Source organism: Pan paniscus, chromosome 9, assembly GCF_029289425.2.
Source record: "Pan paniscus chromosome 9, NHGRI_mPanPan1-v2.0_pri, whole genome shotgun sequence".
NCBI classification, from domain to species: domain Eukaryota; kingdom Metazoa; phylum Chordata; class Mammalia; order Primates; family Hominidae; genus Pan; species Pan paniscus.
The window spans coordinates 35,861,848-35,876,706 of record NC_073258.2 but is presented as its reverse complement, the minus strand read 5'-3'; the positions used below and the strand labels follow the sequence as shown (position 1 = coordinate 35,876,706).

General features: G+C 45.6%; 1 protein-coding gene across 5 annotated transcripts in view; it reads right to left on the bottom strand.

The window, feature by feature from the left end:
• The window catches only part of KIAA1549L (KIAA1549 like), a 296,602-nt gene that overhangs the window by 16,814 nt on the left and 264,929 nt on the right, over positions 1–14,859 (bottom strand). For all 5 annotated transcript variants that reach the window (XM_003830391.7, XM_034932384.4, XM_055094267.3 and 2 more), the window contains 2 exons: positions 11,263–11,613; positions 1,153–1,250 (listed from right to left, as the gene is read on the bottom strand). In XM_003830391.7, the coding sequence (XP_003830439.3) occupies positions 1,153–1,250; positions 11,263–11,613 (449 nt within the window). The remainder of the gene's footprint in view (positions 1–1,152; positions 1,251–11,262; positions 11,614–14,859) is intronic.

The following is a 14,859-nucleotide window of genomic DNA, read 5'->3' as shown; positions in this document are numbered from 1 at the left end:
CAATCCAGGACTCTCAGGAGTAACCAAGAAGCCCGTTGCTACTCTCCTAGGAAGGTCCAATGTGGAGGCTGTATGATGTGACCGTTCATCAGGGTGGGGTCTCCCTCCCTCCCTCTCTGCTTGCTTGTTCCCACAGCCCTGGCTTCCCACACACTGTTCCAGGCATCTGCTACTTGTTCAGAAAACCCTTGTTGGGAAAATTCTGAGTTATGCTCGATAAGCAATTCTGAGACCCCTTTCTGGGGAATCCTGGAGCTTTTGAGATCATCTAGGCCCCTGTGCTCATGTTACAGATAGAGAAACAGGGGCTGGAGGGGCAAGGCCAACTGCTGGGGCTGCACAGCAGGTCAGGGTCTGCTGCTTTCCACCCAGGCTCGGCTGGTGGCAAGAAGTGATGTCTACGCCCCTCCGCATTCTAAACCACTGGCAATGAGAGCAGGGTCCCTCCTATTCCGAGGGAAACTCCTATTTTTCTTCCCCATTCACAAAGCCCAGACCCATGGTTCACAGATAGGATGTGATTTGTATGTTGGGGGAAGCTGGAGTAGGAAGGCCAGGGCAGTGGTCCACATGTACCCCAGGGCACAGAGCCTTTCCCAGTGCTCAGGGCTTTTGTTCTTCTCGTCCATCCTTATTAAAAACATGCACTCGTTAGATTTTCCTAAAGCAAAGAACATGCTTAACATATGTGTTGCTATTGAGATATCTGACTTCATACATTTTCAATCTCTCCCTCTTGGAAGTCAAGAGTTGGGGTGGATGCCCAGACATGCCTGCCCCTCCCTGGCTTCTCAGACACCACCCTTAAATAATCAAGGGACTTTTGGTAGCAGCTGTTGTGGTAGCCTGAGCTGGAGTCATTTTTAGATGTTCAAGGTCATGGTGTGAGGCTTTCCAGGTATGGGGCAGTTGACCTTGGGCTTCTTCAACTGTGGATTCTCAAGAACTTTCTGGTTAAAAAGCACAAAAGCACCGTGATCTGTTCATTCATGGTACTTGGGATGCCACAGGCGCATGGTTGTCTGTACAGGTGACACACCCTGGATGGGGTGGAGCATGAAGGAAATTTGCCGGTGCTGTTGTCAGGTCAGGGTACATAGGACTGACCCTTTTCCAAATATTCCAAACAAAACAAAGAAAGGAACGTGTTACCGCCTGAGAGAAGCAACAGCCACAGGACCAGTCCGGGGAGGTACGGGTGGAGGCGGTGAGCCCATGACCATCTCAGGAAGCTGGGAAAACCTGTAAGCCTGTGAAAGAGACAAGCAATACAGGGAGAGTTGTTAACACCCAGAGTCGATCAGCACACAGGTTCCTCTTATTTGAGGAGGAAGTAAACTTCCAAGGGTCAGACTCTGCCTCCTTACTCAGACTTTTTTCTAAGATCTTCCCTCACATGTTTCCAGCCATCTCTTCTACTGCACCTCCCACCACTCTCGCTGGGGCCACTGTACTTACAGGGCCCTCCAACCATTCTCAGAACACGCCAAGTTCTGTCTCACCTTGGGCTTTTCTTCCACCTGGGTGCTTTCCTCACCATTCTTCCCAGGGCTTCATGTTTCATTTCATTCATCCAGCCCCAGACTCCCCTAGAGCCCCATTTATCTATTTTTCATCATGGCAACGATCACTCTCTGACTTTATATGGTTGCTTGTTTATTTACGATCTGCTACCAACTAGAGTGTAATAAGGGCAAGGGCTTTGTTGTCAGAGATATCCTTATACCTGGAACAGTGCCTGGTATATAACAGGTGATCAATAAATATTAGATGGTTAAATGGATGAATCGTTGATTGTGTTTTACTTTCTCTCAAGGGAGAGCAGGTTTAGTGGAGAAAAGCAATGGATTTGGAGTGAGGAGGTATGTGTGAAGGTCCTGATGAACAGACTTTAGGTCCTTCAGAACTCAGGTGACATTTCTGGACCTCTTCTGAAATGGGGACAACAATGCTTGCTCAGAGGGCTGCTGAGAAGATCAGGTAAGTCTGTGTGTGTGTGTATGTCTTTTGCAATCTATAAAGCACTATTCAAAGATAAAAGACTAGAACTGTCACCAGAAAAGTGAAGACTTTTATCAACATGTGAGGGGATAAAAGCAAAACAGACAGAGACAGACAGGATTAGAAAGAGCCAGGCCACAACCTCCTTTAGCAAGAGAAAATCTAGAAATGCTCTCTGTGAAGACAAAGCTTTACTTGCGGTTCTCATCCGTTTCTTTCTTCAGGTATTCTGCCCATCAGATCTCTCAAGGAGGAGGATGACAGGATTTTAAACCTGAAGGCATCAGGACAAAAAACAGCAGCACAGGGGATCCACAAACAGGATTCTTTCAACTGAATAATGAAGTCTTCTCCCTCCAGCATGATGGCAGACTACATCTTCATAAGGGCCAACCCACTCAATAACGACGAGGTCCAGGATTAAACCTACTTTTTAATGCAGTGTGAAACTGCAAGATGTCAGGGAAATCCCAAGGGACTATTCCCCTACCCCACACCTCAGCAAACTAAAACAAAACCATGAGCTGAAACCAGAGGTGAAAATACTGAAGGTAAGCAAATATGAATGGCGAAGTGGCCTGGAAAACAAACGCCATATTGACAGTTGATGAAGAGATCAAGCCTTGGAACAGAACGAGGTGAGGTGGCTGAACCTGAGGCACTCACCTCCAACACAAAAGGAGGCTAGCATTGGTCCCTTCTAGGGAGGGAGGATGGATGGCAATGCTCCCAGCTCAGGCAGAAGCAATTGTAAATCCTCGTTGGAGAAAAGTGTCCCTAAAGTCGTCTCTCAGGATTAGCACCGATTAAGATGAAGCAAGTGGAGCTCATGATCTAAGACCATGAACACACCAGAAAAGTGAAGTTAAAAAGAGTAGAAAAAACAAACAAGATTCAGACCTTTAAGGACTTTAGAGTTTGGAATTTCCAGACACAAGACAAAAAATAACAATGTAAGAAATGTTTTTAAGAAATAATTGACCAGGCTGGGTGTGGTGGCTCACGCCTGTAATCCCAGCACTTTGGGAGGCTGAGGCGGGCAGATCACGATGTCAGAAGATCGAAACCATCCTGGCTAACATGGTGAAACCCCGTCTCTACTAAAAATACAAAAAATTAGCTGGGCGTGGTGGCACGCGCCTGTAATCCCAGCTACTCGGGAGGCTGAGGCAGGAGAATTGCTTGAATCCAGGAGGTGGGGGTTGCAGTGGGCCGAGATCACGCCACTGCACTCCAGCCTGGGTGACAGAGCAAGACTCCGTCTAAAAATAATAATAATAATAATTGACCAGACAGATACTATTAGAAATGATCCAGCAGATTTGAAAAAGAATAGAACTTTCAGAAGTGAAACATGATTATTAAAATAAAAACATTCAGTGTAGAGGAAGTAAATAATAGATTAATCACAAATAGAGAATTAATAAACTAGAAAATGGAATTGGGGAAATTACTAAGAATGATGCACAATGGGCCGAGAAGATAGAAAATATAAAAGAGAAATACAAGACACAGAGGATGGAATGAGCAGGTCTAACATGCAGCTAACCAAAGTCCCAAAGGAGAGAAGAAGGAAAACAAAGACAAGGCAGTATTTGAAGAAGCAATGGCTAAGAATTTTCCAGAATTGATAAAATAAGTAAATTAATAATCCCAAGTAGGATCAATAAAGTAAAACACACATCTAGATACACTGTAGTGAAACAATACCAAAGGCAAAGAGATCTTAAAAGCAGCCCAAAAGGCATATCACCTACAAAGGGATGGCAATGACACTAACAAATGGCTTCTCGTTAGCACCCAGAAGACATGGAATGCAAAGTGCTCAGAGAGGAGTCAACCTAGAAGTGTGTCAGCAATACTATCTTTCTAGAACAAGAATGAAAGAAAACATCTGCCCAGATCCAGAAGTACTGACTGAATCAATATGGAAAGCTACGTTGCTGTGCTGTACTTCCAATTTTTTTTGAGCATCAGTAAACAATGTATGCTAAGACAGCATTCAGGGAACCAAATCTTCAGCTCCACTACATCCTAAATGCCTTGGAGTGCAGTAACCAGGTCTGTCTTATTACAGTAGTCCCCCATTACCAAGCAAAATGTCTTGCCCCTAGCCATGTTACCTAACTATTTTCTGAATGAATGCTGAGTGAACAAGGAGTAAGGCAACTCAGGCTGTTATCTTGATTCAGCCATTCACTCTCTCTGGATATGTCATTCAGCCTTTCTGAACCTTGTTTTGATTTTGTTTTGTTTTCCTTTCCTTGTGAAATAAGGCACTGGCCTATCTCACAAGCTTCCAAACGTTTCTTTAGCCATGACACCATTCCAGCAGACCCTACTACATAGACAGACGAAAGCAGGGCTTCTCTGGTTGAAGTTGGGGAGGAGGTGCCCTGGTGAATTTGGCCCTTCACTTATCTGTCTAATGACCCCCTGAGGACCTCCCTGAACCCTGAGGTTCTGCAGACAGTTAGCAAATCCTTGTCCTGGAGGTCCTTCCAGCTTTACCCTCCATGACTATCAATAAACCAAGTGAGGCACTTCTTTCCCAAAATAGACAAAGGAGATTTACAGCCCCTCTTCTCTCTTCTGGCCTCTCATGCTATTCAGCGGAGGAGACAGACAACCTATTTTTATCTCAGGTTGTTGGAAGGCTTATTCTGTAGTCAGCAGAGTTTCCCAGCCAAGAAAAGGCTATGTCTGTGGATGTCCTATAGCAGTTCACCAAGAGAACTGATGAAAAATTCTGAACTTCTGACAAGCAGCAAGGGAATTCCCTTCTTGAAGATTTTGCCAGGTACAAAGCAAGATGGCACAGGAGATCAGGCAGACCCTTTTGGGCTGTATCCTCAGGGCCCCAGGACAGCCACGGGAGCCACACAAAACACAGAGGGGGCAGCCTGTGCCACGTGCTCGTGGTTGAAGGAATCCTCCCCCAGGGTGTCTTCTACCCACTCCTGTGCATGTTCCCCCTGGTTCTAAGTCCTCTTGTCTTTGCCTTCTAGTTTCCTGCCTCATGTATTTGGAATCTGGCTCTCTCCTGGCTGCTCTGTGACAGGAATCCATTGGAAGCTATTGCACGAAACTGTTGCCAGGTTCCAAGTTCCCAGTGCCATGATGCTGGCTGTGAGGAAAACCTAAGGACCCCATCTTTTGGGGTCCCTGCCCTCTGGCCAGGAAGGAGATAAAAGACTCAGGACTGAAGGCAGTCAGATTGCAGGTCTCTGAGGCTGAAGGAGGCTGTGTGTGACTAGAAGAGAGCACTCTCTGAGCTCAGAAGTTTGGTTGTAACATGGAAGGAAGGAGGGAAGGAAGGAGGGAAGGAAGGAGGGAAGGAAGGAAGGAAGGGAGGGAGGGAGGGGGAGGGGAAGGGGAGGGGAAGGGGAAGGGGGAGGGGAGAAGAAAGGGAGGGGGAGGGGAGGGGAATGGGAGGGGGAGGGGAGAAGGGGAGGGGGAGGGGGAGGGGAGGGGAGGGGACCACAGTCTGTTTGAAGTTTCAGTGCTGAGTGTCCCTCAGGAGGGAATGAGGGAAGTGGGTCAGTGCCATACTCTCTAGCATTCCCAGTGGAGAGGGAGCTCCGACGAGCCCCAGTGCATGCTGGTCTCTTCTGTGCATGTGCATTTACCCAGGAGGAGGGATCTGGTGAAGATAAACCTCCAGGGTGGCACTACAGGGGTAACAGGCTGCAGGGGACAGCCTGTGGTTGGAGGGACTGGTAAAGGGGTCCCAAAGAATTTGGGATGCTCAACAGTAATCGTAGTCATTTTTCCTCCACAGTTCTTCGAATCTAGGGCCCTTTCCCTGTCCCAGGGAAGGAGGCACAAAAGACTGAGGAGGGCACAAGAGCCAATTCTTTTTTTTTTTTTTCGAGACAGAGTCTTGCTCTTTTGCACAGGCTGGAGTGCAATGGCGTGATCTCAGCTCACTGCAACCTCTGCCTCCCAGGTTCAAGCGATTCTCCTGCCTCAGCCTCCTGAGTAGCTGGGATGACAGGCACCCACCACCATGCCTGGCTAATTTTTCTATTTTTAGTAGAGATGGGGTCTCACCATGTTGGCCAGGCTGGTCTTGAACTCCTGACCTTGTGATCCGCCTGACTATTCTTATCAGAGTTTCATAAGCCAAAGCTACTAAATTGCAAGAACCTAGGATTTTGAATATCTAAGTCCTAAAATACTCAGTTTGATGCCATAAACAAGAGATTTCAAAGAAGCGAGGTACATTTACACTCTGTGGATAGGAAGGAGAGGAGAGCCAGAGAGGAAGCAAGAGCTTAGATGCCAGTGGGCCTGGAAAAGGGGCCTTCTGTCCTGTCTCACCCTGGGGGAAGAGGTGGAGGAGAAGACATAAGTCTCATCAAAATGTGGGGAATCTGAAAGACAAGGGACCTGTGTCTGCCTCTAGGAAAGGCCAGGAAGCAGCAACAGCACAAAATTCCCCCTCCTTCCACGGGGTGCAGGAAAAGAAGAGTATGGTGGTATGGAAGTAGACCGGAAGTGCCTTTAACAGTCCTGTGTGGTGGCAAAGAAGCCACCGGAGAGGGGCAGGTGCGTGCGTGTGCACGTGTGCTTGAGCAAGAGAATGACAGAGCAAGGGACAGAGTGAGCTCACCTGAACACACACAAGCATGGAAGGAAGGAAGGGAAGAATCTGGTGAGGGCGTGTTGAGTAGGAGAAAGAGGATACGGCTATGCTCTGCCTGGACGGGCAACCCGAGAAAAGGTGGGAACAAGGGCTTCTCAGGGACACCAGCTGGAATGGTGAGATGAGGACAAACGGGGACCAGATACTGCAGCCTTCCCCCTACCCAACATCATGTAGGTCCCCATAAAATACGGAGGAAGAGCCTGAACTGAGACTGAGCTTCTGGCACGCGGAGAAGATCACAGAAAAATAAAGTTACTTTTCTTGCCCATCTGAGTTTGTGGGCTGAGATAAGGATTCTCCAGCCTTCCTCTCCCGCCTTCCCTCTCTCCCTTCTCATACAGCCTTGCTGTACAAACTGGATTTTACTCACTATAAGGATTTTTCTAAGCTCATAAGGGTACTTATTTGCCAGAGGTAGGTGACTTACAGGGAAGGATTTCTTAGGGCCATTCCAAGGCAAAGAGCCCCATTCCCAATCTGGCCCAGATAGATGGAATCATATCTGGTCCAGCTATGATAGAATGGCCTGCCTTCAAGGACTCCTGCGAGCTGGACCATGCACTGTCAACAGTGACTGGTGCAGGTCCTCTCCTTCCTGGTGAGGACCTCACTTCATCAAACCACTAATAACTTTTGTATAACCAGAGGCGGAAGGAGCCCCAGAATAACTGGCATTGAATCTCTCATGCCCTGGGCCAGATGGGAGTTCAGAATAGATTCAAATTGATTTGGAGAAACACAAGAAATGTAACATTTCTTTTTCTTTTTTCTTTCTTTCCTTTTTTTTTTTTTTTTTTTTGAGATGGGATTGTGCCGTGTTGCCCAGGCCAGCCTCAAACTCCTGGGCTCAAGCAATTCTCCAACTTCAGCCTCCTAGTAGCTGGAACTACAGATGCAGAAATGTAACATTTCTTGAATCCAAGTGTTGTGGCAGAATCAAAGTCATAGCTGATATATCTGCATATTTCCTCATTAACAAAGGCTTGGGGTGAGTTGTTTGTTTTTACGAGGAGAGGAGGAAAAAAAGACCATAAAATTCCCAATTTTACCCTAATGGAGATGCCTCCCTTACTAGGGCAATGATAAGAATGGACAAAACTCCAACTGGGTAAGCTGCTGCTGCTGCTGCTTTTTTTTTTTTACAATAGAGACAAGGTCTTGCTCTATTACCCAGGCTGGAGTACAATGGTGTCATCATAGCTCACTGCAACCTTGAACTTCTGGACTCAAGAGATCTCCCAACTCAGCCTCCCAAGTAGCTAGGACTACAGGCCCAGCCAATTTTTTTTTTTTTTCCCCGTAGAGACAGGATCTCATTATATTGCTCAGGGCTTGTCTTACATTCCTGGTCTCAAGCGATCCTCCCACCTCAGCCTCCCAAAGTGCTGGGGTTACAGGCATGAGCCACAAAGCCCAGCCTTGGGTAAGCTTCCTTATAAGAAGATTATACTCCAAAGTTTGGATATTCAAGTTCTCATCAGAGCCTGGAAGATGTCCCTATAAGTCACCCAGCGGGTAGAAAGAGCGTGGGATTTGAAGTTAGGTAGCTCTAGGTTCTAACTCCAGTTCTGCCATTTACTGCTGCATAAACTTGGGCAAGTTTCTTTACTTCTCCAAGCTTCAGTTTCCTCACTGAGTACTTTGGGATAATAATATTGATCTCAAAGGGTGGTTGTTGGATTAGAAGAGATAATTTCTACATAGCACTTAGCTGTGTCCAGTAGACAATGGGAGCTCAACAGATGCCAACTGTTGCTGTTATTTTTATTACCATTAATTCCATCTGTAAAGAGTCTAGTGGGGAAGATGTGTTAGCCCTGTTGTCTTTTTTGAAATCCCCTTCTTGTCTCCCAACAACAGGAAGGCTGTAGGATGTTTTAATTCTGCTTGGCATAGATCCATTATGACTGCTAGCAAAATTGGATTGGACATTAGATGTGGAGTCCAATTTCTTCACAGAGTTAACAGGTAAAATATGATCAAGAGTCTCCTAAACTGCAGTGCAGAAATCCCAGGCCGCCAGCAGTAACCTTTTCCATGGTATAAATGCCATTAGCCTGGCCTAGTGTATTTAAACCACCAGCTTCCAATTATCTTCCGGCAGAGCTCAAAGCACCTCCTCTTTAGAAGACAGAAAGTAATCATAGTTATCATTCTAAATTGCCACCTTTTCTATGGATTTCCATATTATCATAGCACAAAAGGACTCTGCATGAGCTTGGGTTAAGAATCATCATCATTTCTACTCTGTATTGTTAGCTATTTTCTCCTTTCCTGAAAATACGGACCTCACAGGTTGTTGATAAAGAAGGAAACCTTAATAACAAAAGACTGCGTTTAATAATGTTCTGATTCGGCCAGCCGTGATGGCTCACGCCTGTAATCCCAGCACTTTGGGAGGCCGAGGTGGGTGGATCAACTGAGGTCAGGAGTTTGAGACCAGCCTGGCCAACGTGGTGAAACCCCCTCTCTACTAAAAATACAAAAAAAAAGCTGGGTGTGGTGGTATGCGCCTGTAGTCCCAGCTACTCGGGAGGCTGAGGCACAAGAATTGCTTGAACCTGGGAGGCAGAGGTTGCAGTGAGCCAAGATTGCGCCACTGCACTTGCACTCCAGCCTGGGTGACAGAGTGAGACTCAGTCTCAGAAAAGAAAAGAAAAGAAAAGAAAAGGTTAGTTCTGGTTTGATGACCCATCTCTCTGTTGTGTTATTTCACAGTCCTTTTCCACTGTAGGTGGCTTCATTTATAATACATATATAATGCTGATGTTTTTGTCCTTCTTGCCACAAACACTAAGCCCCAATTATAATAAGCAGAACCATTTAAGTTTTCATCATATGACCCACAATGGATTTTTTTTTTTAGATGGTTTTACAAAATTGAGATATGATGGCTATGGGCCGTCGCATCTTCTTACCTGTTGGAAGACTTGATCTGGCTGTCTAGGCCTTTCTCTCTGAAACCCAGAACTCATCCCAGATTCCTAGAATCTGGCATCTATACATGCACAAGGCATTGTCTATTACAGTCTATGGTTTATAAAACTATGTCTTTTTAAAAATATATATTTTAGATGCTATGGTGATGAATGAAATGCAAACTAATTAAAATTGTGATTTAAGTCACAAAAACTTATAACTTCTCGGTTTTTGTGATACAAAGATCAAGTGTAAATTACAGAAGCTTTCAGTCATTGGATGCTTTTTCAAATATGGAAATGTAATTGATACTTAATAAATAATCACAATGAATATTCTTTTTTTTTTTTTTTTTGAGACAGGGTCTTACTGTGTCAGCCAGGCTGAAGTACAGTCTCACAATCTTGGCTCACTGCAACTTCTGCCTCCTGGGCTCAAGCAATCCTCCCACCTCAGCCTCCCAAAAAGTTGGGACTATAGGCGCATGCCGCCACACCTGGCTAATTTTTGTTTAGATGGGGTTTCACCACGTTGCCCAGACTGGTCTCGAACTCTTGAGCTCAAGTGATAGGCCCATCTCAGCCTCCCAAAGTGCTGGGATTATAGGTGTGAGCCACCATGTCCAACCCATGATTAATATTTTTATAGCATTTCCTACGTACCAAGCATTCTTATAGTACCTTACATACACCAACTCATTTAATCTTTACAAGTCTAGGAAGTAGCTTATTTTTCTTATTTGTAAAGAATTTAAATAATTTCCCCAAGTTACAAAGCCAGGAAGTGGCTGTCAACCTAAATAACAGATTTTTTTTTTTTTTTGGTCTCTAAAAATAATGATATTTGGGAATGGTTATTGCAATGGGAATACCCATGCCATAGTAAACTGTGTTCAGGGAGGCAAAGGAAGACAAAAGTTTTTAAAGGAAAAAGAGGGAGGATTGCATAATTGTTTTGAAATAATTATTCTTGGCTGCAAAAATCAATGACAAGTGTGGTACCAGTCCAAGCCTAGACAGGCAGTTGCTGGACAGATGTCCTCGCACAAGTATTTTTTGTGTGTGTAAGGTTGCAATGGCCTTTGTGCAAGATTGTGATTTTTGCAGAGTCTTTTATGACAGTTCTTGCTATCATGGATTTATGCATGAAACTCTCCCTGGCCTTCCTTGGCTCTATTTGCCAGGTTTTCAAAATTTTTCATTTAATTTTATTTAACACAAGTGATTCCATTCTGATTCTGTCAACTTTCATCTGGTAGACCTGAGATTTAAATTCGAGCCATCTGGCTCAAAGCCTGTGCGCTTAAACCACCAGGCCACACAACCCCTTAGCACGTGGCTCTGAGATGCCTTTTGATATTTAAAATGGGTCTCAGGCTTGAAAGTGTAGGAAACCACCAGTGCGTGAAGAATATGGTCAGCCATTTATAGAAGGGATAGTAGAAAAGGCAATTCATTCTAAAATACATTATGGCTGGAGAGAAGGGATTCTCACGTGCATTGTCCACAGGAATCAAAAAGCTTAGGCTTTGGATCATGGGTGGAAGATGGGATGATGGGATGAGGGCCTGGCATAGTTCATCTCCAGATCCCAAAGCTTTTATCTGTAGAAGCCCCTGCTCTGAGTCTCCTGTTGGAACTCACTGGGCAGACTGACCGGAAGATGGCAGGTGGGTGGGATGAATGACTTACCGGCCGGGGCAGACTGTACTGATACATTTCTGGGCGGTAGGTCGGCACCCACTGCACCCCGGCCCTGGGCCGCGTCATGGTCCCCGGAGCGCTGGTCACCACCTCCGAATAGGGCAGGTGCTGGGCTGAGCCGTAGGCTTCTTGGTGCCGGCTCTGGCCTGCGTGGCCCGCGGATGCCAGGCTGAAGGCCTCCTCCAGCAGCATGTGCATCTGCTGCCTGACCTCGTCGATGGATGGCTGGGAGCTCAGCGTGGAGGTCTCCGAGTGGCCTTTCACCTGTCGAGACCTGGAATAGCCCCGGGGCTCATGAACTCTGTCAATGTTGGTTTCCTCTATGATTTCAGGCTCAGTCTGTGGGAGGAAACAAAGCCCATTGATGTGTTTACTTTCCTTCCCGTGAAGGTGCTCTGTAATTTACTCTAAAACATTCACTTGGACAGGTGCTAGGATGCATCTGTGCTAATTTAAATTATATCCTACGTGCCCTATCTAGGAATTCACACTACTGGGGTACTCAGCCAGCACTCTATCAGGAAGGCCACACTCTGGCTATCGGTGTGCACTTCAGTTGCCCATAGATTGACCAATGCTGCAGGCTCTGCCTGTTAGTGTAACAGACTCGAGAAATGGCTTTCACCGATGACATTAACGGTACTTTCTAAAATCTTTTAGAGACATTCCCCACCCCTATGCCTTAGGGTATAAGACCCTGGAATGTCTTGTAATCTACACCTGGAGGGGTAGCATTCTAGATTCACTCCCTAAATGGTCCTGTGTCCAGCCTTTGGTTAAGGAAGTGCTGATTGCCTGATGCTACTTATCAGACAGAATAACAAAATCCTGCTTCTAGATCACAGCTCTTAAAGCGTGGTACGCAATCAGAAGCTCTGGGGGTGAGGCCCAGCCATCTGTGCTTTAATAAGCCCGCCAGGAGATTCCGATGCCTGTTCAAATTTGAAATCTACTGATCTAGAACGTTCTCCTGCCTTTCTTCACTGAACCTTTCATTCAGCGAGCAGCTTCAGTACCAGGGTGGGCACACAGCTGGAACTTCATAAGCTTCCAGAACAGGCTGCATGGACGGTCTCGTGCTTGCCTGCTAATGAATGCTTGCTTCGTAAGTGTCTGCTTTCTTGCTCTGAGGCTTCTGTGCCATCATTAGGTGGGGATGCCTGTAGGAGTTTATTCCACCAGTCTGGACGTGCATGAATCTCAAGGTGCAAGAACACAGAAGGGAAGAGATAGGGACTGCCAAGGCAATACGGGGAGGCTGCTGCCTTGTGGCGGATGCCACAGCAATAGCTAGACCCCATAAAGGTGCACAGAGAAGATAAAAGACAGGGTGTTCAAAACATTCCAACCAGGAGAGTTACTTTAACTTTTTGGTATTTCAGTTTCCTCATCTGTAAAATGAGGATAATACTGCCTCAAAGGCTTTTATAAGGATTAAATAAAGGTACATCTAAAGATTTTAGAATAGTAGCACATGATAAAAACAATACTAGTTGCTGTCATCATCATAATCATCATTATTACTTTATTCATTCAACCACACATATTTCCATGTAATTACTATGTATAAAGCACCTTGATGTATAAAATAAGCACAGCAAGTAAATGTTATGAGGGAATTCACCCAAAATGGGGAGTCCTTCCCTCCTTAAATATTACACATGAAGGTCATAACTGCATTATACTTCATTTTTAAAAGTATATTTACCTTTTTAGCATTAAATTAATACATGCTCATTAGCAAAGAAAGTGAAAATATAGAAAGCACAAAAAAATTACACATTTCTTGTCATCTTATCTCCTAGAGTTAGGACTTGGCTAAAGTTCAAGATGAAAAGTGAGGTTTTCTATCAGCCTCTAAGTCTAGATTTATCAACAAACATCTACAGTAAGTAATTTAAAATATTGTACTATTTTTATACTAATAAGAGCAAGGAGAGATTCTGGAGTAGAATGTAAAGTTACCTCTGCGATCATAAACAAGAACTCAAAGACATTTCATGCCTGGGTGCATGCCCCCCAAACTCCTGGGCTGGGGGACATATTGGGGCTCTTCTGCTCTTAGAAGCTCTTAAGAGAAAAAGCTTAAGGTCGCTGAGTGGGAAACGTGCTCCCTGAAAGCCAGCAGATCTGCCTGTTGAGATGTGGTTTTGCCTGGCGATACCTTCTAGAACAGCAAATGCAACCCTTGAAAGTTACGTTCTTCACAATGCATAGAACATTTAGAACTGAATTTCAGAGCCTGAAGGGACTTTAGGAGATCGTTAAACTCAAGCCCCATTTTACATATGGGGAGGTGACTTATCTAAAGTTACGCAGAGGCAGGCAATGGCAGAGCCTCCTGCTCCCAACTCCTGACCCATGCACATCCTGCAGCACGGCACTGCCTCTCACGTAAATGTCCTGTTCGTGCTGGTTGCTAGCCACACAAGGCCCTTCCTCCCTACATCCAGAGTCTCCCTGATACATAACGGAGGCTTAATGCTAAACTGCTCCCAGGTGGGAGATTAACAGCACGGGGGTGAGCTGAGGTACAATTTCCCCACCCCTGAGCTGTGCTGTGCATTTCCAGACATATTGGTAGATCTATTATCACATGAATTTATAGTTGTGCCTTAGGGCAAAAGCATACTCCTTAGCAACATCTCCCTATTCCCACTGCCCCAAGAGCCCTGGGGTGGGTAGTACTGGGGGTGGGTGAGTTCTCTGAGTAAGGTTGGTAGGGGAGTGCTAGGCCACCACACATACATGTGTTATATATATACACACATACGTAAGTGCTACCTTTGCTGGGAAGGTGGAGACTTTTTCTCCAGGCTCCCACTGCCACCTACCCCATGACCCCCAAATGAAGATCAGCCTCTGCTTCCCCCACAGGGTTTCCATTCTGCATGGGGAGTTCCCTTTAATTGGAAGGTCCAAGAATACTCTCAACAGGCTTGATCCGGCCACCAATCATCTCTCGATAGCTACAGACAGAAACAAGACTAGCTCTCATTATACCTGGGCTTCCTCTCATCACACTTGGATTCGCTTACTTAAAGTATGACTTCCCCAAGACTGGATACTCCCTGAACCCATTTCACCTCTGTTTCTCAGGAGCCTAGCACAGGCACTTGGCATTCAATCAAGCTTTGTGAACTTAAACTGAAATAAATTCTGTCCACTTCCCCTTGTTAGATAGATAGAAGTTCTAAATTTCTTTTCAAAGAATCAGTATGTCAGTATGTTCAATTCTTTGCCTTCTACTTTTAAACTTAACTTCCTTGCAAAGAAACCTTTTTCGATTACCTGCTCCACCCTGACTCATTCCGATTACCTGGTCCACCCTGACTCATTCCGATTACCTGCTCCACCCTGACTCATTCTGATTACCTACTCTACCCTGACTCATTCCAATTACCTGCTCTGTCATAACCATTTCCCCCCCGCAAACCACTCACCCCGTCACTCTCTTTAAATCAGCCAATCGGAATTAGTTTAGCCTGTGCAGTCTAACCTTAGCCAACAGGGGAACAATACAGCAGCAGAGGCCACATGCGTCAGGGGTGAGAACCCCTTCCCCTCCCTTATCCAAGTGTGCGC